The following is a 25050-nucleotide window of genomic DNA, read 5'->3' as shown; positions in this document are numbered from 1 at the left end:
TTCAGTTTTTGTACTGTTCTATATTTTCAGATAGTATTTTTAGCAGTAAGATTTTGTTATCATTTAGATGCTCATGTACTCAGTGACACCGGGTTTTGGGAGTGTATTTATATCCAGTATTTGTGAGATTTTCTCTTAAACTTAATTATCATATTTTTCGTATTTAAAAGAAATTATGGGTTATTGATGTTGTTGGCTTGCCTAGTATTGAGATAGGCGTCATCACGACGGGATATGATTTTGGGTCGTGACACCTTCACCATCGACCATCATTCGTAAACGGCATTTAAGTCATTTTAAATAATTCAAATACATCAATTATTTATTATCACGTACTGTTATGAGTACATTGAATTTGTAGATGTCCAACAACTCATACATGAACCATTTTGGACTGTACATGAATATGTTTATTATACTAATGTAATATCTTGTAACCTTCAAGTAAATTGTACACTATATATATGATGTTTCCAATTACAAAGGGCATCAATAACATAGACTTGAATACAACTTGATAGAGGAAAAGTTTTATCTATATTTCTTGGCTTATATTGCTATAATTTTATAATACGTTATCAGCACGAGGTTCTAACCAACTGAGGTTATCTACTTCATCCGAATTTTATCTTCTTCCAAAAAGAGGTAGTTAATTTCTTTTCCGATTCGGGTATACATTCTTATGTTTATAACGTTTCTATTAGGATTTTTTTTAACCTGCAATTTAATTACCATATGCATAACTTATTTTGAATATAGTTATAATAATTGCCTTGGTATGAAAACAATAAGTTTCGGTTAAATTGTTATTTTATTATATAAACTACAAAGAAGTTTAAACCTAAACATAAATGGATAAGTATTAAATTGAATTATAATAATTAGACTAATTAAGCCCACATCCAAATAGTCTGACATAGTAGGCATTTAGAAGGAATTCTTGCAAAATTTTTAAAAGGTTTAAACGTGTCTTCAATGAATTTATCATCTAAGTGTACAAACTAATTAATGAATTTAAAATTAATGACTTAACTATTAGATGAATCGTATTCAATGTTGAAACTTGGCAGAATTCATATCATCTAATTTTATGCCTACTTAACTTATTGAAACGTCTTCTCAGTAGAGAAAAATATACTAGTATCTAATATGAGATTACTTCAACTTATTTATTCTTCGAAAATATACTTACATGTCTAAAGTTCTTATGTGTAATATTAAGCATTAATTTATCATCACACTACACATAAGTATTTGTTCTAACAATTATATATAGAGAATATTAATACACGATTATATTCTGCTTTGAATTTTTTTTTCATTGATAATAATTCTTATCATTCTAATTCACTTATTTTCTATGATAGTTTTCACTATGTTGAATTTGTCAAAACTTGAATTTGAGGCACTTGACATCTCTAGGAATAACTATTTGCTATGGATACTTGATGCTGAAATTTACCTTGACGCTAATGGTCTTAGTGACACTATTAAAGAAGGAAATGAAGCATCAAGTCAAAATAAGGCGAAAGCCATGATTTTCCTTCATCATCATCTCAATGAAGGGTTAAAAAGTGAATATTTAACCTTGAAAGATCCATTTCAATTATGATTAGTTTGAAAGAACGATATGACCACCTAAAGGCCACAGCATTGCCAAGAGCTCGTCGTGAGTGGATGCACTTACGGCTACAAGATTATAAGACCATAAGTGAATATAATTTTGTTGTATATAGAATAATTTCTCAACTAATGTGGGGAACCTATGAATGGTGAGTACATGTTGGAAAAGACTCTTTCCACTTTTCATACCTCAAATATAGTGTTACAACAACAATACCGTGAAAAGGGCTTTAAGAAATATTCTGAATTAATTTCATGCATTTTGGTGGTTGAACAACATAATGCCCTTTTAATAAAAAATCATAAAGCTCCCCTCACTGGATCAGCTCCATTTCCAGAAGCGAATCTGGTAGTGATAGATCCAAAGTCTGAAAGAAGACAAAATAATTATCGTGGGCATGGCAAGGGGCGAAATAATAATCGCCATGGTGGTGGTCGTTATAAACAAGAGAACAATAAGGGTTCTCAGAATAATACTTCAAAAGGCAAAGGTAATATTTGTCACCGATGTGGTATGAAAAATCATTGGGCATAAATTTGTCGTACACCTGAACATTTTATCAAACTTTATCAAGCCTCTATAAAAGGGAAACAAAATAAAGTTGAGACTCACTTGACCTTTCAAAATGATGTTGAAGCGGGCCCTGTGAATAATCATGATAAAGTTGAAGCAAACCTTGCCTATATAGATGATATATTTGAAGGCCTTGATTTTACTCATTTAGAAGCACACGTTATTTACGTACTCATACTACACTTGCTGCACTTTTTGTGCAGGATCTGAGACAGATACTAGTGGAGGACCTATCATCGCACATCCTCGTTATCCAGGGGAGTAGTTGTGAGCTGCCTTTCTGAGCCATCCTGCAGCTACCAGTGCCTCTTCTTCTATTTTTAATTCTGTCTATTTTCATTTCAGACAGTATTTGGAGTTTTGTATAACCTAGTAGATGCTCATACACTTGAGACACCAGGTCTTGGCACACACATTGGTAAAATTTAGTGTCTTATTATTTTTTCTTGGATTTAAATTTTATCGATATATATTTAATTTATTAGTTGGCTTGCCTAGCTATAGTGTTGGGTGCAATCACGACCTATATGTGAAATTGGGTCGTAACAACGTCAAAAACTGCTGAAATTACAATTCACACCTCGATTCGAACTTTTAAGTTTCAAACTTTTCAATCTATAAATCTTGTGCCGAAACATGTTAAATAAATCCGTTGCATAGTAGTTCAACTTCCTTTTACTTCTCTTCCTTCAAAACTCACGCATTCGAAAACAATATCTATAAAATTTGTTTATAAAAAGTTTGGTGATATGATGTTTAGACTATATTACATATTCACCGTCACCGTATAAATTAGTATTGGATAGTCGTTGAACTTCCTCCTCTGTTAGTAATTTCTACTTTACACTCTCGAACATTGCAAGTTCAAACTACATTTTGCTCATTTTGGATTACACATTTTAGTGTTTATTGCTAATCATGTTGTTAATTTCTTGACTTAATTACCTTATGCCTAAGTAGGCTATCTTTCTCCATAATACGTCATCAGGGGACATTTAACTCGGAAATAGGATATTTATAGCTTTGGAGTCTTACTGCTAGAAACAGTTTGAAATTGAATTGCAGCTTGTAAAACTATTTGATAAATTAGAATTTTTATTGAAAATGAAGGATTTAATTAATAGATTGGGAATTGTTGCATTAGAAGGATTTTTGTTATTTCTGCTAATTGAATGAAATTATTGTTAACTTTGTGAATCATGTTGATTTGAATAATTATAATTTATTCCATTTATTGTTGTTGACCCTTAGTGAGTGTCAAAGTCGGCAATCTCGTCTCTAGCACTTCGAGATTAGGCTTGACACTTTTTCCCTCTTTTTTATAGTGTTAGATTCTCATATTAATGCCTTAATAGCGTTATTTTATGTGTGTGATATATATTTTTGTGCAGTGAGTACTGTATATCCACCTTCCTAATAAGGGGCTGAAGTGTTGTATAAACAGATGGCCTCATGGTATTTTTATGCACATGGACTTTGTTTGTCCGATTATTTACCTCGATAAAAGATTAAAATATTTGTTGAAAAAATAACTTAAATTATTTTTTATTTATTTTGCGGATAAAATTCATCTCTGTAACAAGATCCAAGCTCTTGATAGCATCTCTTGAAAAGTAAGATCATGATATTTAAAAAGTCACACTTATTGGTTACATGTTAACCCCTTCAGTTGTTGTTCAATTAACTGAACTATGTGTATATGTAATAAAAATATTGAGCAAGATGTAAATAGGATAATATTCTTAAATTTGTACTCCATTACCTCACTATTCACATATCTCATACATGCACGTTTTAAGACATTAGAACACGAAAATTCTTAAGTACTCCTATGATTTATTTAGAATGCAAATATTTGATTTCTTGTTGGAACGGTACTGTGACTATTAGTGTTCTTGAATAGTATTTTTTTTTTTGGGGGGTAGTTTTTAATATTTCCCAAGTCTCAAAGAAGCATGAACAGTTTGACCGAGTGTGTAGTTGAGGACTATGTCATTGTATATTAATTTTATTGAGTTTCTGGTGTATACTTAACAAAGAATCTGATGATCTGATGAAGTGCATAAGCTTCTTTTTTTCATGTATGATTATTTATTATCCTTTTGAATACTTCTTTCGTTATATATAGCATATATACAAAGAGCATGTTGTTTGAAATTATTGGCTTTCACGACAAGCAAGAAGCCAAGGAAGCTAATATTTTCATAACTTAAATAATTGTTTTTAGAATAATTAAGTTTTTTATTTGCCATATAATATTTTTTTCGGAGCACACTTGTCAAATCAATTATACAATAACATATGCATCTAAATAGTTGCTGCCATGTGACCAGGAGATCACGAGTTCGAGCCGTGTAAACAGCCTCTTGCAAAAATACAGGGTGAGGCTGCGTACAATAGACCCTTGTGGTCCAGCCCTTCCCCGGACCCCACACATAGCGGGAGCTTCGCGCACCACGCTATCCTTTTTATTTTATTTTATATATATGCATCTAAATAGTTTAGTTCTTCATATTCATACGAACTAATGGCATCCAATTATTTTTAACCTCAACTATTAAATCACTAATCAAGGATCATATTATATGATTTTTATGGTGTTGTTAAGAAATGAGAGCACAATAGAATAATATACTAATGGAGACAAAATATATACGAGGGAGAATGATTTTGTTATTTCTTTTCTTGGTATGTTATTCATAGGGTCAAAAGTTCCCTATTTATAAATGTACAAATACATTCAAAGGTTATAAGTTAATGTACTTCTTAATTGAGTACATGAATACAAAGTACGTTAAATGGGCAGACAAATGCATTCATCTCACTCACATGCATTCATCTCATTTATAATACTCCCCCTTGGATGTCCATTTAAAAGATAATGTGCCTCGTTAAAACCTTATTAGGAAAACCCAGTGGGAAAAAGCCTAGTGAAAGAAAAAGAGTACACATATCTTGTAATACGCATTGAGTGCTGCCTCATTAAAAACCTTACCAGGAAAACCCAATTGGTACAAAACCTTGGTTAAGGGAAAAATAGTGCTCCCCCTGATGAGAGCTTTATTTGATATCTTGGAGACAACGCATTCCAATCTTATGTCTCAGCTTCTCAAATGTTGATGTTGGTAATGCCTTAGTGAATAAATCTGCTAGATTGTCACTTAAACGGATTTGTTGAACATCTATCTCACCATTTTGCTAAAGATCGTGTGTGAAAAAGAACTTTGGTGAAATATGTTTTGTTCTGTCTCCTTTGATATATCCTCCTTTAAGTTGAGCAATGCAAGCATCATTGTCTTCATACAATATCGTTGGAATCTTCGGTATTAAAGAAAGACCACATAATTGTTGAATATGTTGAGTTACTGATCTCAACCATACACATTCTCGACTAGCTTCATGAATAAGTATTATCTCTGCATGATTGGAAGATGTAGCAGCTAAAGTTTATTTTGTTGAACGCCATGAAATAGTTGTACCCCCACAAGTAAATAGATAGCCTATTTGAGATCGGGCTTTATATGGGTCAGACAAATAGCCTGCATCTGCATAACCAATCAACTGTGAATCAGATTCATAAGAATAAAATAATCCCATATCAATAGTCCCTCGGAGGTATCTAAAAATATGCTTAACATCATTCAAGTGTCTTGTTGTTAGAAAGGAACTAAATCTTGCTAATAAACTTACTGCAAAAGTTATATCTGGTCGAGTATTATTTGCAAGATACATTAGTGCCCCAATTGCACTAAGATATGGAGTGTCATCACCAAGAAGCTCTCCATCATTTTTATGAGATCGAAATGGATCTTTATTTATATCAAGTGATCTCACAAACATCGGGGTACTCAATGGATGTGCTTTATCCATATAAAAATGATTTAGGATCTTTTCGGTATAAGTTGATTGATGGACAAAAATTCCATCTTTCATATGCTCAATTTGTAGACCAAGACAAAATTTTGTCTTTCCAAGATCTTTCATTTCAAACTCTTTCTTCAAACAGTCTACTCCTTTTGGAAGTTTCCCAGGAGTTCCAATGATATTTAGATCATCAACATACATAACGATTATTACAAATTCAGATTCAGACCTTCTTATAAATACACAAGGACAAATTGGATCATTCTTATACCCTTCTTTCAGCAAATACTCACTCAGGCGATTATACCACATTCGCCCTGATTGTTTCAATCCATATAAGAATTTTTGACGCTTTATTGAACAAGTTTCCCGAAAACCTTTATTAGTTTCAGGAACTTTGAGCCCTTCAGGGATTTTCATATAAATTTTGTTGTCCAATGTGACATACAAATAGGCTGTGACAACATCCATTAGACGCATATCAAGTTTTTCATGGACTGCCAAATTTATAAGATACCTGAAAGTGATTACATCTACCACAGGAGAATATGCCTCCATATAATCAATTCCAGGTCTTTGCGAAAATCCTCGTGCCACAAGTCATGCTTTATATCTAACGACTTCATTTTTATCATTTCGTTTTCGCACAAAAAAACTCATTTGTATCCCATTGGCTTTATTCCTTCAGGTTCAGACTATACGTCCGAATACTTCACGTTTTTCAAGTGACGCTAATTCTGCCTGGATTGCGTCTTTCCATTTTTGCCAATCATTTCTCTGTCTACATTCATCAACGGATCTTGGTTCAAGGTCCTCATCTTATTGCATTATTTCAACAGCAACATTATAAGCAAAAATATTGTCAACAATAATATTATTTCGGTTCCACCTTTTTGCCGTAGAGACATAACTTATTGAGATCTCTCCATTCTTATTATTTTCAGGTACATGGACCTCCTCTGAGGTCTTATCATTTGTTATATCACAGGGCTCTTTTTGAGCAATTACCTCCATATTATGATCTCCTAGATCATTTTCTCCTTTTCGCTTTCGAGGATTTTTATCTTTGGAACTAATTAGTTTACTACGTTTCAAGCGTGGTTTAGACATATTTGCATTTATAGATTGACAACCGGGACATCAATTCGAATAGGAGCATTAGCAGCTGGAATATGTGACTTAGTCACCCTTGGTAGGTTAGTGAATGCATCAGATAGTTGATTTGTAATATTTTTCAAATAAATTATCTTTTGAACCTCGTGTTCACATTGATTGTTCGATAATCTAAATGAGATAGTGATAATGCATTCCAATCTATATCTTTTTGCAGTTGTGTAACGATCTAACCGAATATTTTAATTTTTAGAACCCCGCTCCCCTAAATAAAACTCCTTATATGTGCTTATAATAAATTATGACTTGCGAGAATGGTTGATTCGGGATTTGGAAGTGTTTGGGTTGAAATCGGAACACTTGGTTCCTTAAGTTGGCTTTAAAAGGCCAAGTTTGACTTTAGTCAACATTTTGAGAAAATGACCTCGGAATAGAATTTTGACGATTCCAACAGCTCCCTATGGTGATTTTGGACTTAGGAGCATGTTCGGAATTTTATTTGGAAGTCCGTAGTTAAAATAGGCTTGAAATGGCTAAAACAGGAATTTAAGTTTGGAAGTTTGACCGGGGAGTTGACATTTTGATATCGGGGTCAGAATCCAGTTCTAAAAATTTTCATAGCTCCCTTATGTCATTTGTGACTTGTGTGCAAAATTTGAGGTTAATCGGACTTGATTTGATAGGTTTCGACATCGAATATAGAAGTTGGAAATTTTAAGTTTCATTAAGTTTGAATTGGAGCGTAATTCGTTGTTTTAACGTCATTTTATGTGGTTTGAGGTTTCAAATAAGTTCGTATGATGTTTTATGACTTGTTGGTATATTTGGTTGAGGTCCCTAGGGTCTCGGGTGAGTTTCGGATGGTTAACGGATCAAAAGTTGGACTTAAAAAAGCTGCTGCAATTTTTTTCTCTTCTGTTAGATATTCTGGGATGTGATCGAGCCCAAGATCGAGCCTAGATGTTGAGCCCAGAGTTGACGGCTAGGGTCAAATCTAGGGACGAGTCTCAGGATCGAAGCCATGATCGAAGACCCAGCTCGAGGGCCATGATCGAAGGCAAGGCTCGAGGGCCAAGATCGATACCCAAGATCGAGGGTCACAAAATCGAGGCTCGATTCCATGATCGAGGCCATGACCGAGGCCCAGGCTCGAGGGCCATGATTGAGGCCACGATCGAGGCCCAGGCTCGAGGGCCATGATCGAAGCCACGATCGAGGCCCAGTTCCAAAGGCTGACTGGGCAGATCTATAAAGGAGGGAATTTCGTCCCATTTGCCATTTTTGACAAACTTGAGCTTGAGCAGAGGCGACTTTTGATAGATTTTCAAGGAAAAATATTTGGGTAAGTGATTCTAACTCAGATGTGATCTATATACACAAATATATCATTGTTCTCATCATTTAATTAGCGTTTTGAGATTTCTAAAAATATTAATCCTAGTAAATGCTCATGCACTTGTGACACCGGGATTTGGGAATAGTTATGAATTGTTTAGAAATTTAGTTGCTAAAAATATTTATCATTTACTCTATGAGTTCTATCTTTATTATTTCAATGAAGAAATTTTGATTTCAAAAATACTAAAAGAGGATTTAATTAACTATATAGTGTTGGCTTGCCTGACAGCGGTGTCCGGCGCCATCACGACCTTAAATAGATTTTGGATCGTGACAACATGTTATCAGAGCACTAGGTTCATGTAGGTCTCACGGGTCATGAGCAAGTCTAGTAGAGTCTTGTGGATCGGTACGTAGACGTCTGTTCTTATCTTCGAGAGGCTACAGGGTTGTTAGGAATACTTCCCTTCTTGATTCCTCATCGTGAGATTCGATTCCTTTTAGGCTTATGCCTTCATTTCCTTCTTATTCAATCTTATGCGATGCGAAGCGCTTGTTATACATTGGGGTTCGAGGAAATTTTTAATGGTACTACAGATGTAGTGCAGTATGCTTCTCCTGTGTAATTAATTGGGCTATTGCCGTCGCCTTGCGGAAGGCCGCTCTATCGTTTCAGTTCAGTAACAATACTACCTAAGGTTTTGAGATTTGGCATTAATTGTTATGACGATTCATGTGTTGTTATCGCACAGTATTTATGTAATGGTAGAATGCATGTCTATGTGTCAGGGAAGTAGACGACTTAAAAGAATATTTTTCCCAGTACATTATTCAGAGGTTCCATGTTTTATTTCCAGCAGAGAAAAGGCAATCGGACTATGAATGTTGAGGTTTGGGGTTGATGGAGTAACGAAGCCTGATATCTTCGAGCGTGGGAGAGTTCTCAATTTTGATGTGGTGTCATCGCCTTGTTAAATACGTTAAGGTTGGCCGGTGTTATAGTTTTCTTCAACTCGCTTTCACGGCGGGATGTTAGGAATTGGTATAGGGGAAGCAATTGTTAAGGATCACGGTGTGCAGTGGTTCACGGTCGAAGCAGTGTTCCTAGTATTGATGGCTCGAGAAGGATGATCCTCGGAAAGGTTTAAAGTTGGTAACGACCTATTGGTTCAAGTGCTACAGAGACGGAGTTTTAGTTAAGGCAACAACTGGACAGCGAATGATGAGGAAGAACATGTGGAAGGTGTCTTGTGGTGGTTAAGTTCCTAGAAGGCTAAGTGTGAGAAACAGAAGTCGAGTAGTTGCTTAAAGGAGAGTGGCAAGGTAGCATATGAGTTACGTGATAGGATAACTACACGAATTGAGGAAAATTTGAAGTTATTTGGGATATATGATGGATAGTGACTAGGTCTATGGACTTAGGTTGTAATATTAGCTGCTATATTGAGGAAGAGTGGATACAACATGAGGGAGTTGCTTGATATGAAGAATGATACGACATGACTTTGGATTGTAATGTATTGTCGCACCTTTAGTTGAAGTCCATGAGGAGTGAACGGACTAGTACAGCTGGTGAATGAGCTCGGACTCAGGATGATCTACTGATTTTGTAGTAATTGCACCCAGTGCAGCGACGTTGGAATATGTCAGCATGTAATTTTCACAGGTGGGTTATCTCCTGTGAGCAGGTTATCGGTCGCGTGGTATTGGCAAAGCTTCTGCGAAGAATTCTACTGGCTACCCGGTAACAGATTTAATATGTAAATGTGGCTAGTGGTTCGGAGTGTTTATTAAAGGTTAATAGAAGGATTTTGAGAAATTTGGCAAGTTGCATGTGCAGGATCATGTCAACGATGAAGAAAGAATCTCGGTAGATTCTAGAGTTATGTAATTTTAGCTTCAAGCTAAGTGGGAAAGCCCCACCATCTACAATTGGATTGTATGGTTGTCTATTTATGAGGTTCCTAGTTATCAGTGTATTGGTGGGTCATTGCAACTAAGGGAAGAAAACATCAGTGGTAATTTGAGCAAGGATTTGGGGAATGTGTGCCATATTTGGCCTTATCGATTCATATTCTGGTTTTTGGAAGACTCGGAGTTTATGTTTTGTGTAGATGTAATGCACAGGGAAAGTAACATAGTCGGATGTTTCCTTGAGAAAGTGTCCATATGCTAGAAGGGCCTTCGAGTTGATCATGTTTGTGAATAAGTCAGAGCAAGTGACTCTCAATAACGGTCTTAGAGGGTTCAAAAATTTAAAGTACGGTGCCTAAGGATCTTGAGTCCATAGTATGGTTGAGTATCGAGCTTTTGCAGCAGATTATGAAACGGGGCTCGGAGTACTCTGCGTTATCTTCCGGTTGTGGTGTAGCATTATAGAAACGGAAGAAAATAACTTCGGATTCATAAAAGAAGTATCAGAATGGGTGTACCAATTGAAGATGTAAAAGTGCGCACAAGGAGGAGTATTAGATGATTTGTGGGTTTTGAAACAACGTGGTCTCGTGAAATAAGGTCACTCAGGATGAGTGCGGATTTGAGTTCGTGATGTAATGGATGGAGGTATTATTATTTCTAAGGAAAGTTGAGAATAAATTGAGAAAAATACGAGTCGGCTAACAATGGTTGAATAGGCATGATGGTGACAATGATCAGTTCCTTCAACACATAGAGTTATGCATGTAATTTGTGGCAGTACGTGTGAGGCTTGGCGGCCACTGTAATTGATTTTATTTGGAGGAATTCAAGTATTATGGCATGTTATGTGTAGAGGGATCCCGGAAGAGTTATGGTGGTTTAGACCACTACTTGAGGCCGGTACTTTCTGCGGATATGGGAATTCAGTCACGTGTTGCAATGGTTCTCTTGAAATGAGTTAAGTAGAAGGTTGCTATATGATGAAGTGTTTACCTATTAGTGGTTCGGGAGTTATGATGAAATTCTTGTACTCCTACATATTTGTGTGATTAAGTGTATTAAGTAGCATGAGATTCAAAAGTTGAGGATTTAAGATTTCGGTTCGTTGTTGACAAGGATGTCACAAGCTCGGACGATCAGAAAAGGAGTTAGAGGTTTAAAGCAAGCTGGTATTGTCTTCAGTGTCACCTGAGATCGGTGTTATGTCTAAGAGGCTTTGTGTATTGAATTGCAGATCCTTCATTCTCCTTGCAGTATTAGTATGGTCGGTGGTATGGATGTGCAGACTTGTTATCTGTTGCAGAAGGTCGTGGGAGCGTATTTCACAAGAGAATTGTATAAGTATGACAAGTAGTCACCTGATTGATTAAATATTTAACAACCAAGTATGAAGATTGTGGCGATATCACTAATTCGAGAATTTTTGCCTAGAGGGCGCTCAGCTCATTTGGTTGTGGAATGTGGATGTTTGTTCTAGTTATGATGGTTGCTCTTGTGTGTTATGGGAAAAAGGGTTATTATGGATCCTTGAAAGGTTATTAGCCTAGTACGATGCGATCAGAATCGTCTTGAGGTCTGTGGATGGATTTAAATATGAATACAGGCTCTATATCAGACCGGATGTGTTGATTTCAGCATAAAAGCTCCCTATGGAGGAGTATTCGGACGTTGGATGTCGCTTCGTCATCGGTTATTTCATTTAATACTATATTGTGTCATGTTAGTTGTAAAACGACTTGATAAATTTCTTTTGTGTTGAGGTTCCGCTTAGCGATGGTGTTATGCGAGCAGGATGGCTCTCGAGATTCAGATCATATATCGCACCTTAGTTGTGCTTGAGTTTTGTAGCATATGGCGCTGTCGGTCCTTCCAAGGATGGTATTATGCATTTAGTGTGCTTGTGTCCGATATTCAGATATTTTGTAGTAATGAGCATTCTAACTTGGTAAGTATTTCCTTATAGATTCATTTTGTGCGGATCGGGTGGCACGCCGCCACAGGTATGTTGTTTGGATCAGGTTGCACGCCGCAACAGTGTGATATTGAGTACAGTTCCCTATATTCTATTTTGTGTGTTTGTGTCCCATTTTATTTTTTGAGGAAGGTTCATGACACCTTTTCAGCTGTCTAATTAGTCATGTGGGTTGAGAAATCCTTTCCAAAGTTCGTCTTTCCTTATGTATAGCAATTGAGTCTGTAGCTTATTAGCTCATTGTGGCGTCATATGAGGCTTTTTGTCGTGTATGAGGTGGCTTATTGCTTGGGCAGCTTGTACTGGGGTGAAACGAGATTATTGGACCTGGGATCAGTACGATCATATTTTTATTTTATGAAATATATTAAAGAGCAAATATCGTTATTTAGTTCATAATGAGGCAATGGTTCTTGTCAGAGGGAGAACTCAATAATTTGTTAACTCAACAGTTGGTTATGAATTTCTACACATTTCTTCCATCGTGGAAGCATTTCAAGAGTTGGAACATAACTTATATGTATCATGAGGTGTGTTTTGAACATTAGATTCGTGGAATTTTGGCTATTGTTATCGGAGGATGTTATTATGGTCATGTGAATGATGCGGTGCATGGTCTAAATTCAACAAAGGTATGCAATCCTGTATTGGTGCATCGTGTAGTGATTGATACGGTGTTCATAGGTTGGAAACGGGCATGGTGGAGAATTCTGGATGTTAGAATTGGGCTCTAAGGTTTATTTGCTTAAATAAAGGGGAGAATCTTCATATTGGCTCGAGTTAATGTGCTCAATTGGGTGTGGTAGCACGGATAGGTGCACGAGGTGTTAAACAGTGATTTTGGATAACTACGGAACACTCCTTAGCGCGTTCGAGGACAAACATATATTTAAGTGGGAGAGAATGTAACAACCTAACCGGTCATTTTGACTTTTAGAACCCCGCTCCCCTAAATAAAACTCCCTATATGTGCTTATAATAAATTATGACTTGCGGGAATGGTTAGTTCAGGATTTGGAAGTGTTTGGGTTGAAATCGGAACACTTGGTTCCTTAAGTTGGCTTTAAAAGGCCAACTTTGACTTCGGTCAATATTTTGGAAAAATGATCCCGGAATAGAATTTTGTCGATTCCAACAGCTCCCTATGGTGATTTTGGACTTAGGAGCGTGTTCGAAATTTTATATGGAAGTCCGTAGTTAAAATAGGCTTGAAATGGGTAAAACAGAAATTTAAGTTAGGAAGTTTGATCGGGGAATTGACTATTTAATATCGGGGTCGGAATCCAGTTCCAAAAGTTTTCATAGCTCCGTTATGTTATTTATGACTTGTGTGCAAAATTTGACGTCTATCGGACTTGATTTGATAGGTTTCGACATCGAATGTAGAAGTTGGAAATTTTAAGTTTCATTAAGCTTGAATTGGAGCATAATTCATGGTTTTAACGTCATTTTATGTGGTTTGAGGTTTCAAATAAGTTCGTATGATATTTTAGGACTTGTTGGTATATTTGGTTGAGGTCCCGAGGGTCTCGGCTGAATTTCGGATGGTTAACGGATCAAAAGTTGGACTTAGAAAAGCTGCTGCAATTGTTTTCTCTGCTGCTGGATATTCTGGGTTGTGATCGAGCCCAGATATCGAGCCCATGATCGACGGCCAGGGTCGAAGCTAGAGATGAGTCTCAGGATCGAAGCCATGATCGAAGTCCCAGCTCGAGGGCCATGATCGAAGGCAAGGCTCGAGTGCCAGGATCGATACCCAAGATCGAGGGTCACAAAATCGAGGCTCGATGCCATGATCGAGGCCATGATCGAGGCCCAGGCTCGAGGGCCATGATCGAGGCCCAAGCTCGAGGGCCATGATCGAAGCCACGATCGAGGCCCAGTTCCGAAGGCTGCCTGGGCAGATCTATAAAGGAGGAAATTTCGTCCCATTTGCCATTTTTGACGAACTTGAGCTTGAGTAGAGGCGTCTTTTGATAGATTTTCAAGGAAAAACATTTGGGTAAGTGATTCTGACTCAGATGTGGTGTATATACACAAATATATCATTGTTCTCACCATTTAATTAGCGTTTTGAGATTGAAATTTGGGAAATATTTTTAGAAATCTCATAGAAATGAATTTTTGAGATTTCGGTATCGATTTGGAGTCGGATTTGAGTGAAACTGGTATGGTTGGACTCGTAATTGAATGGGTTGTCGAATTTCGTAACTTTTGCCGAATTCCGAGATGTGGGCCCCACGGACGGAATTTTCATTAATTTTTGGGATTTATATTAAAAAATATAGTATTTTCTTATGAAATTGATTCCTATAATTTTTAGTGATTGTATCGAATTATTTTGGCTAGATTCGAGCGAGATAGAGTTGGATAATCGTGAAAAAGGCCTTCTAGTGGATTAAATTGGAGCAAATTGAGGTAAGTCTCTCGTCTAATCTTGTGAGGGAAAAATTACCCCATAGGTAATTAAAGTAATAATTGTGGCTAATTGTGGGAGCTACGTATGCATGAGGTAACGAGAGTCCGTGCGTAGATACTATTAATACTAAAGTCCGGGTAGTTTAGGACTCAAAGCATGAATTGCTTATGCAAATTGTATTCTTTGTTTAATTTATATATACATATATATATAGTGAATTGTTACATAAAAATATTAAAAGATGAAAATCTCACATGCTTAATTTTTTGTTTAAATTAATTAAATGTTAAAAAAAATTATTTATCCTCTCGAATTTATCTTATTATGAATATACTCTCCTTCCGGAGGTACATAAGAAAATGTCCTCATTTCTTGTGGAGCGGGCTGAATGTCTCGGCAGAATAGATGCATCTATGGATCGTGCCGCACGTCCCTCGGCAGTGTACACGGCACTCTGGATCGGGTTGTACGACCTCGGCAGAAATCATGCCTAATAATAAAAATTACACGATACTTTGCTATTGTAATTGCAGCTTGTGAATTTAATTAATAGATTGAGAATTGTTGCATCTGATGGAATTTAATTGATAAATTTAAAATTATTGGAATTTAAAGAATTAATTATCTCTTCTTGTTAAGGAAATTATGGTTATTCCTGTAAATGAGGCTAATTGATAAATTGGAAATTTATTGGAATTGAAGGAATTTAATTATTTCTGCCGGTTAAAGAAAATCATTGTAAATTATGTAAATCATGTTGATCTAGACATTGCTATCTTTATTTCATTTATTATTATTGACTCTTAGTGAGCGTCAAAGTCGGCCATATCGTCTCTACCTCTTCGAGATTAGGCTTGATATTTATCGGGAACACGTTATTTTTGTACTCATGCCGCACTTGTTGCACACTTTATTGTGCAGGTACATATAAATCTAGCGGCCTTGTGGGCACAGAGGTTGGTTAATAATTGTGGGAACATAGGTAAGCTGCATTCTGTATTTCGATCTGCAGCCAACAGAGTCTCCTTCAGAGTTATTATATTTTCCTGTCTAATTTGTATTTTGGACAGATGCTGTATTTTATTTTTAAAAAATGCTTGTGACACCGGGTTTTGGGAATGGTTATGAATTGTTTAGAAATTTAGTTGCTAAAAATATTTATCATTTACTCTATGAGTTTTATCTTTATTATTTCATTGAATAAATTGTGATTTCAAAAATACTAAAAGAGGATTTAATTAACTATATAGTGTTGGCTTGTCTGACAGAGGTGTCTGGCGCCATCACGACCTTAAATGGATTTTGGGTCGTGACAAGTTGCTTATTTTCTCCCCCTAATATTGGGTATACTGATTCATCAAAATGACAATCGGCAAATCTTACCGTAAATAAATCTCCAGTTATAGGTTCTAAATATTTTATAATAGAAGAAGATTCATACCCAACATATATCCCCAATCTTCTTTGGGGTCCCATCTTTGTGCGTAGTGGTGGAGCAATTGGAACATATACTGCACATCCAAATATTCTAAGATGAAAAATATTTGGCTCCTGACCAAAAGCCAATTGTATTGGGGAGACTTTATGATAACTTGTAGGTCTGATCCGCACAAGAGCTGTTGCATGCAAAATAGCATGGCCCCATGCCGAAATGAGAAGTTTTGTTCTCATAAGCATTGGTCTAGCAATTAATTGGAGGTGTTTGATCAATGATTCCACTAGACCATTTTGAGTATGAACATGAGCAACTGGATGCTTAATTGTTATCCCAGTTGATATGCAATAATCATTAAAGGCTTGAGACGTAAATTCACCAGCATTATCAAGACGAAGTGTCTTAATTGCATAATCTAGAAATTGTGCTCTTAATCTTATTAATTGAGCTAGTAACCTCGCAAAGGCCAAATTGCAGGTTGATAACAAGCACACATGTGACCATCTTGTAGATGAATCTATCAAAACCATATAATATCTGAATGGTCCACATGGAGTGTGTATGAGCCCACATATATTACCCTGTATACGTTTCAAAAATGCAAGAGATTCAGCTCCAACTTTAATTACTGATGGTCTAATAATAAGTTTTCCTTGAGTACATGCAGCACAAGAGAATTCTTTAGTTTGAAGAATCTTCTGGTTCTTCAATGAATGACCATGTGAATTTTCAATTATTTTGCACATCATATTATAACCGGGATGGCCCAACCGGTCATGCCAAATAATAAAATGATTAGTAAACTCCTTGTTTACTATGGCATGTGATTCAAATACACTAATATTAGTGAAGTATAATCCGGAGGAAAATGCGGGAAGCTTTTCAAGCACATACCTCTTTTCCGCTTTTATTGTAGTAATATAAAGGTATTCAACCTTTCTTTCATTAGTGGTCTCAATATGGTAGCCATTTTGGCGAATACCTTTTAAACTGAACAAGTTTCTTTGAGACCTACTATAATATAATACATCATTAACAACCAATATAGTTCCTCCTAGTAGTAATACAGTCGCTCTTCCAGATCCCTCAATTAATTTTGTACTACCAGATATTGTTATGATATTGGATTCTTTCATAATTAAATAAGAGAAATATCTCTTATCTTTTAATATGGTGTGCGTCGTAGCACTATCCAGAAGACATATTTCTTCTTTATTATTCGTACGGACAACTGAAGACTGGGAAGTTTTCATATTCTTCAAGAAGAAAAAAAATATATCATAAGTAATATTGAAAAATTTAAGAACAAAAGAAACTACATTTATGAAATTAAATACTGACAACATAAAAAGTTTTATTCAAAATATGAACTTCATAAAAAGAAATGCATTTATTCTTATAATTTTTCCCAATAATAAATCTTCAGTTATGATTCTCAAAGAAGTCTCCAGCTTCTAAATGAGTAATATCTTCAAGGCCTTCAAAATTATCATCTTAGGCAAGGTTTGCTTCAACTTTATCATGATTATTCATAGGGCCCGCCTCAACATCATTTTGAAAAGTCAAGTGAGTCTCAACTTTATTTTATTTCCTTTTTATAGATGCTTGATAAAGTTTGACAAAATGTTCAGATGTACGACAAATTTGTGCCCAATGATTTTTCATACCACATCGGTGGAAAATATTACCTTTGCCTTTTGAAGGATTATTCTGAGAACCCTTATTGTTCTCTTGTTTATAACGACCACTACCATGGCGATTATTATTTTGCCCCTGGCCACGCCCACGTATATTTATACGGCCACGATAATTATTTTGTCTTTTTTCAGACTTTGGATCTATCGTTCCCAGATTCGCTTCTGGAAATGGAGTTCATCCAGTGGGGCGGGTTTCATGATTTTTCATTAAAAGGGCATCATGTTGTTCATCCACCAAAAGGCATGAAATTAACTCATAATATTTCTTAAAGCCCTTTTCACGGTATTGCTGCTATAACACTATATTTGATGCATGAAAAGTGGAAAGAGTCATTTCCAGCATGTCCTCATCATTCATAGGTTCCCCACATAATTTTAGTTGGGAAATTATTCTATATACAGCAGAATTATATTCACTTATGGTCTTATAATCTTGTAGTCGTAAGTGCATCCACTCACGACGAGCTCTTGGCAATACCGTGGCCTTTAGGTAGTCATATCGTTCCTTCAAACTAGTCCATAATTGAAATGGATCTTTCAAGGTTACATATTTACTTTTTAACCCTTCATCGAGATGATGGCGAAGGAAAATCATGGCTTTCGCCTTATCCTGACTTGATGCTTCATTTCCTTCTTTAATAGTGTCACCAAGACCTTTAGCGTCAAGGTGAATTTCAGCATCAAGTACCCATGGCAAATAGTTATTCCTAGAGATGTCAAGTATCATAAATTCAAGCTTTGACAAATTCGACATAGTGAAAACTATCATAGAAATAAGGGAATTAGAATGACAAGAACTATTATCAATTTAGTGCAGTACTGTAACGACCCGACTTGTCGTTTTAAGAATTTACGCCCCGTTTAGTGATTTAAGGTCTCGAGCAGCTTCGCAATATGTATTATGACCCGCGGGTGTGGTCGAGTTTGACTTACTAAAGATTCGGAGTTGACTTCTAAGCAAACGACTCCGGAATAGAATTTTGATGATGTCAATAGCTCCGTATGGTGATTTTGCACTTAGGAGCGTGTCCGAAAAATTATTTGGAGGTCCGTAGTGGAATTAAGCTTGAAATGCCGAAAGTTGAATTTTTGGGAAGTTTGACCGGGGTTGACTTTTTGACAACGGGGTTGAAATGCGATTCCGAGAGTTGGAACAGCTCCGTTATGTCATTTGAGACGTGCCTCCAAAATTTAACGTCATTCCGGGTTTCTTTGATAGGTTTCGGCACGAGTTTTAAAAGTTGGAAGTTTTGGAAGTTCGTAAGTCCGATTCGTGGTGCGATTTGTATTTTCGGTGTTATTTGATGTGATTTGAGACCTCGAGCGAGTCTGTGTTAGGTTGTGGAACTTGTTGGTATGTTTAGACGGGGTCCCGGGGGCCTCGGGTGTGTTTCGGATGGGCTACAGGCCATTTCCATTTATTTTTGAACTGCTGTTTCTGTTTTCTGGTGTTCTTCTTCGCGTTCGCGAAGATCACCTCGCGTTCGCGAAGTGTTACTGCTGAACACTTTATACTTCTTCTTTGCGTTCGCATTAAACCCATCGCGTTTGCGAAGATTTGTCTTTTCCTCCACCGCATTCGCGATTAGACACTCGCGTTCGCGAAGCTCTTCATGGCAGCCTCATGTTTCTTTTTCGCGTTCGCGAAGGTTTCCTGCTCTTATTCTTCGCGTTCGCGGCCCTTTGCTCGCGTTCACGTAAGTCATTCGTGGGCCATTAGATTTTTCCTCTCCGCGTTCGCGAACAACCCATCGCGTTCGCAAAGCACAACTGGGCAGTTCATTTTTCTTCTTGGCGAACGCGATCCTTTCTCTGCGTTCGCGATGCACAATCACCTGGGCAGAATATAAGATTTTCAAATCGAGGGTTAGGCAATTTTTATTACATTTTGACTTATAGAGCTCGGTTTTGAGCGATTCTTGGTGGTTTTTTCAAGCAATTCAATTAGGTAAGTGTTCTTCACTTAGTATTTAATATATTCCACTATTTTTATCTTCATTTTTATCATTTAATTTGTGTTTTGAGTTGAGGAAAATGTTAGTTTTGAAGAAAACTTTCAAAATGAAAAATCACAATTTGAGGGACGAAATGATATCGGAATTTGATGATTTTAGTATGGTTGAACTCGTGAGTGAATGGGTGTTCGTATTTCATAACTTTCACTGGATTCCGAGACGTGGGCCCCACAGGCAAATTTTTGAGTTAAATTCGGATTTTTATTGAAAAATATAGTATTTTCTTATGAAATTGATTCTATAATTTTTGTTGACTGTATCGAATTAATTATGATTAGATTCGAGTCGATCGGAGTTGGAAAAATCGAGAAAAAGACATACTACTTGATTTAAATTGGAGCAAGTCGAGGTAAGTGTCTTGCTTAACCTCGAGTGGGGTAATTTTCCCTTAGGCATTGAGTCTTATGTGCAATTTGTATAATTGAAAACCATGTACGTGAGGTGACGAGTACGTACTTGATTTATATGTGCAAATTTTATTGAGTTAGAGTCTTGAGCATATTGTGTAGTAAATTGGATAATTGTTGGCATATATTTATTCATCTACTTGTCGTGCCTAAATCCTTGTTGTTGACTTTATTGTTATATGACAATGTGATGTAATTGTTGTTTGATTATTTATGAAATTTCATGAATTTGCTGGTCTGATAATTATTGGAATTTAATTACATTTTGGATTTTCCCCTCTGCAAACAATTAATTAAATGAGCTTAAGAAGAGGTGTTTATATAATTATTAAAAATTTAATTTTTATGAAAATTTTACTTTATGTTGAGTAATTTCTATCTCTATTCATTGTTTTTGGGTGTTGTACATATTGTGTAGAGCTTTTGGCTATTTATTGTGAAATTAATTGACTTGGTTGTAGCTTTGAAATTTTGTTGTGGCCATTGGGCAAATTGTGATATGAATTAATTTTTGTTATGTTGTTGTGATAATTTTCCGTGTAAATTATTGTGTTATGTGAGTTGTTATTTTGGGGAGATAAGGGTGGCATTTCACCGTTGATATTATGTGGTTATAAGGGTGACATTTCATTGTTGTTGTGTTTGTTGGATTATTGTCTGGGCGGAGCAATAAGGGTGGCTATAGGAGTGATAGGAGTGACAATATGAGCGATAAGGGTGGCTACTGATATTGTCTGGGCGGAGCGATAAGGGTGGCTAAAGGAGTGATAAGGGTGGCAATAGGAGCGATAAGGGTGGCTATTGTCAGAGACGATATGTGATGATGTGGGGTTGTGATGTTGATAATTTTCATGTGATGTTGTGATTTTTTTGTGTTTATTTCTATAGCTTGTGCAACTTGTCTTGTTGTTGGTAAATTGATAACAATCTGATTTATATTGAAATTGAGAGCCTGTGGCTATTGCCAGGCGGATTATAAAAAAAATAAAATGTGGGCACGAGGTGCCGTGAGTAAATAATGAGAATATTTGGCACGTGAATTGTTCGTGCAATTGTGATATGAAATGAGGGCACGAGGTGCCAGGTAAATATGATGATTTAATTATGGGCACGAGGTGCCGTGGAAATATGAAAATGGGCTGAGACCCGTATTTACGAAAAATATGAAAATGGGCTGAGACCCGTATTTTTATGATTATGAAATGAGGTGTCACATAGTGACTTTTTAATTGAAAGAATTATATTCAAAATATTTATTTGGAAGAATTTTTACTTAGAAAGTATTATATGAAAGAATTTTATTTGAAAGATATTTATTTGAGAAAATTATATTTGAAAAGATTTATTGAAAGAATTATATTTGAAAAATAATTATTTGAGAAAATTATATTTGAAAGAGAGTTATCTGGAAGAATTATATGTGAAAGACATTTATTTGAAGGGCTTGATTGTCACGACCCAAACTAACCTCTGTCGTGATGGCGCCTATCATGGAGCTAGACAAGCCGACTAATTTCCAAAAACAAATCGATATTTTCAGTTCAAAGATAATTTCAAGGTTATTTAACATAAAACCTCCATTTAAAGAGTTCCAATTAAAGAAAAACAGAAGTGCAGAAAAGAAAAGCCTGACATCGGGGTATCACTAGTCATGAGCATCTTCTACAATCTGTCTAATAATATCAAGGCTAACTCAGCCTGGAAAATAGCTAAATACAACTAGAGGAAGATAAGAGGGAGAAGAGCAGGGGCTACGATCGCCAAACAGCTACCTTGCTATCTCCAAGAAAATCTGTAACCAGAACACTCAATAACCGATACCGTGTCCAGCTACACCTGAATCTGCACACAAGGTGCAGGGAGTAACGTGAGTATGCCAACTCAGTAAGTAACAACAATAAATAAAGACTGAGCAGTAGTGACGAGCAATAAAGCATATAACGTTCATATCAGAAAATCTCAGTAAAATACCACATGCTTTTAAAAAATCAGGATTTGAATCAAATTATCTAGTTTAAACCCAGTTCTAGTAGAAATCATTTAAAGACGTTTTTCCAACAGTTTTTCAAACAAAGGCTCAATGCAAAGGTGAGCAAAAATGATGAAATCATAAACAGCCCCTCGGGCAAAACATCACTCATATACAGCCCCTCGGGCAAACCTCACAGTCAATCATGCCACTCAGGCATACCTCACAATCACTCTTGCCACTCGGGCATACCTCACAATCGCTCATGCCTCCCAGTCACTCAGCACTCGGCACTCGCACTCAGTAGGTACCTACGCTCACTAGGAGTGTGTACAGACTCCGGAGGGGCTCCTTCAGCCCAAGCGCTATAATCTGCACGGACAACTCACATGCCAAAATAATAAAGTATGCTGCAGGCGGGCAGCCCCGATCCACACTCATCCTTCCAAATCAGGCCTTCGGCCTCACTCAATCATAAATATGCTGCAGGCGGGCAGCCCCGATCCACACTCATCCTCACAAATCAGGCCCTCGGCCTCACTCAGTCATAAACCTCTCAAGCCTCTCAGGCATTTCAATAAAACAGGGCATTCGGCCCAAAACATTTATATTCATCAAAATAGAGTCATAAAACTGAGTTATGCGGTAAATAAGTATAAACATGACTGAGTATAGATTTTCAATCGAAAACAATGAGAGGATGGTAAGAAACAGCCCCTAAGGGTCCAAACATGACATTCAGCCCAATTTACAGAAATTCTTTCTAAAAGATATAAGTATCATATGGTTTCAACAAAGTAGGCAACTTTACAGTTGCTACGGGACGGACCAAGTCACAAAAACCCAACAGTTCACGCCCACACGCCCGTCACCTAGCATGTGCGTCACTTCAAAATAGTAGAATGATACGAAAATCCGGGGTTTCATACCCTCAGGACTAGATTTACAATCGTTACTTACCTCAAAACGTGAAACGTTTTACTCTTCTATGCATTTGCCTCGCAATTCGGCCTCCGAATGCCTTGAATCTAGTCACAAATAATTCGTTTCAATCAATAAAATTTATTGGAATTAATTCCATAAAAAATGCTAAATTTTCATAAAAATCCGAAATTTAGCTCAAAAATCGCCTGTGAGGCCCACGTCTCGGAACCCGACAAAAGTTACAAAATCCGAAAGCCCATTCAACCATGAGTCTACCCATACCAATTTTACCAAAATCCGACCTCAACTCGACCCTCAAATCTACAAATCTTATTTCCAAATTTCTAAGTTCCAATCTCCGATTTACACCTAAAAATCATGTAATCTAGTCGGATTATTCGGTGATAATTCAATATTATGGAGTAGAAATGATCACAAGGGACTTATCTCAAGTTTTCCTTGAAAATATATCAAAAATCACCTCTCATCAAGCTCCAATTTGTCAAAAATGGCAAATGGGACGAAGTCCATATTTTTATAATTCTGCCCAGACAACCTCGGTTCTGCCTCGATCTTGGCCTTCGATCTTGGCCTTCGATCGAGGTCCTCGATCATGGTCCTCGATCCTGGCCCTCGATCCTGGTTCTCGATCCTAGGCCTTCGATCCTGGTTCTCGATCCTAGGCCTTCGATCATGACCCTCGACCCTAGGCTAGATCATGGCTTCGATCATGGCCCTCGTATCTGGGCTCGATCATGGCTTCGATCATGGCCCTCGATCATGGCTTTGATCGTGGGCTCGATTTCTGAGAGATTTCTGGGCTCGCATCTCGCAGAAGAAATTTCCAACATAAGGAAATTGCAACAGCTATTGTAGTTCAATTTTTGATCCGTTAACCATCCGAAACTCACCCGAGGCCCTCGGGACCTCAACCAAATATACTAACAAGTCCTAAAACATCATACGAACTTAGTCGAATCCTCAAATCACCTCAAACAATGCTAAAACCATGAATTACGCCCCAATTCAAGCCTAATGGACATTGAAATTTCTAATTTCTACAAAAAAAACTCCGGAACCTATCAAATCACGTCCGATTGACCTCAAATTTTGCACACAAGTCCTAAATGACATAACAGAGGTATTCCAATTTTCGAAATCGGATTCCGACCCCGATATCAAAAAGTCAACCCCCGGTCAAACTTCTCAAAAATAAAACTTTCGGCATTTCAAGCCTAATTCCTCTACGGACTTCCAAATAATATTCCGGACATGCTCCTAAGCCCAAAATTACCATACGGAGCTATTGGAATCATCAAAATTCAAATCCGAGGTCGTTTACACATAGGTCCATATCCGGTCTACTTTTCTAACTTAAAATTTTCAATCATGAGACTAAGTGTCTCATTTCACTTCGAGTTCCTTCCGGACTCGAACCAACTAACCCGATATAACATAATATAGCTGAATAACACAAAAAGAAGTAGGAATGGGAAAAACGGGGTTATAACTCTCAAAACGACCGGTCGGGTCGTTACATCCTCCCCCTATTAAACATTCGTTCGTCCTCGAACGGGTCTAGAAACAAACCTGGAGTCTCGAATAGGCGTGGATATCTGCTCCGCATCTATCGCTCGGTCTCCCAGGTGGCCTCCTCCACAGGATGACCTCTCCATTGCACCTTCACTGAAGCTATATCCTTTGACCTCAACCTTCGAACCTGTCGATCCAAAATAGCCACCGGCTCCACATCATAAGTCATATCACCCTCCAACTGAACCGT

At 36.9% G+C, this 25050-nt stretch overlaps 3 protein-coding genes across 3 annotated transcripts; 1 reads left to right on the top strand and 2 right to left on the bottom strand.

Annotated features, from left to right (window-relative positions):
- The first annotated feature begins 1765 nt into the window (after nt 1-1765).
- On the top strand, nt 1766-2462 carry LOC138895218 (uncharacterized). Its single transcript, XM_070179884.1, has 2 exons — nt 1766-2114; nt 2401-2462. The coding sequence occupies exons 1-2, from the start codon at nt 1766-1768 to the stop codon at nt 2460-2462; spliced, it is 411 nt and encodes a 136-aa protein (XP_070035985.1).
- Nucleotides 2463-5697: 3235 nt separating this feature from the next.
- Nucleotides 5698-17391, bottom strand: LOC138895217 (uncharacterized). Its single transcript, XM_070179883.1, has 3 exons — nt 16262-17391; nt 5888-6578; nt 5698-5742 (listed from the first exon to the last, which is right to left on the bottom strand). Exons 1-3 carry the CDS (start codon nt 17389-17391, stop codon nt 5698-5700), a joined length of 1866 nt encoding a protein of 621 aa, XP_070035984.1.
- Nucleotides 17392-18244: 853 nt separating this feature from the next.
- On the bottom strand, nt 18245-18706 carry LOC138895216 (uncharacterized). Its single transcript, XM_070179882.1, has one exon. The coding sequence runs from the start codon at nt 18704-18706 to the stop codon at nt 18245-18247; it is 462 nt and encodes a 153-aa protein (XP_070035983.1).
- Between the last annotated feature and the right edge of the window lie 6344 nt (nt 18707-25050).

The sequence above is a fragment of the Nicotiana tomentosiformis genome, chromosome 7, assembly GCF_000390325.3.
Source record: "Nicotiana tomentosiformis chromosome 7, ASM39032v3, whole genome shotgun sequence".
Classification (NCBI taxonomy): Eukaryota; Viridiplantae; Streptophyta; class Magnoliopsida; order Solanales; family Solanaceae; genus Nicotiana; species Nicotiana tomentosiformis.
This window is presented reverse-complemented; position numbering and strand designations above follow the sequence as displayed.

Coding starts and splice junctions, on each gene's coding strand:
- LOC138895217 (XM_070179883.1), bottom strand. CDS start 17,391: ATGAAAGAATCCAATATCATAACAATATCTGGTAGTACAAAATTAATT. Junction 6,579..16,261: donor AGATTGGGGATATATGTTGG/GTATGAATCTTC, acceptor AATCACTTTCAG/GTATCTTATAAATTTGGCAG. Junction 5,743..5,887: donor GACCAGATATAACTTTTGCA/GTAAGTTTATTA, acceptor TTGGTTATGCAG/ATGCAGGCTATTTGTCTGAC.
- LOC138895218 (XM_070179884.1), top strand. CDS start 1,766: ATGAATGGTGAGTACATGTTGGAAAAGACTCTTTCCACTTTTCATACC. Junction 2,115..2,400: donor TAATACTTCAAAAGGCAAAG/GTAATATTTGTC, acceptor CTTTTTGTGCAG/GATCTGAGACAGATACTAGT.
- LOC138895216 (XM_070179882.1), bottom strand. CDS start 18,706: ATGTCGAATTTGTCAAAGCTTGAATTTATGATACTTGACATCTCTAGG.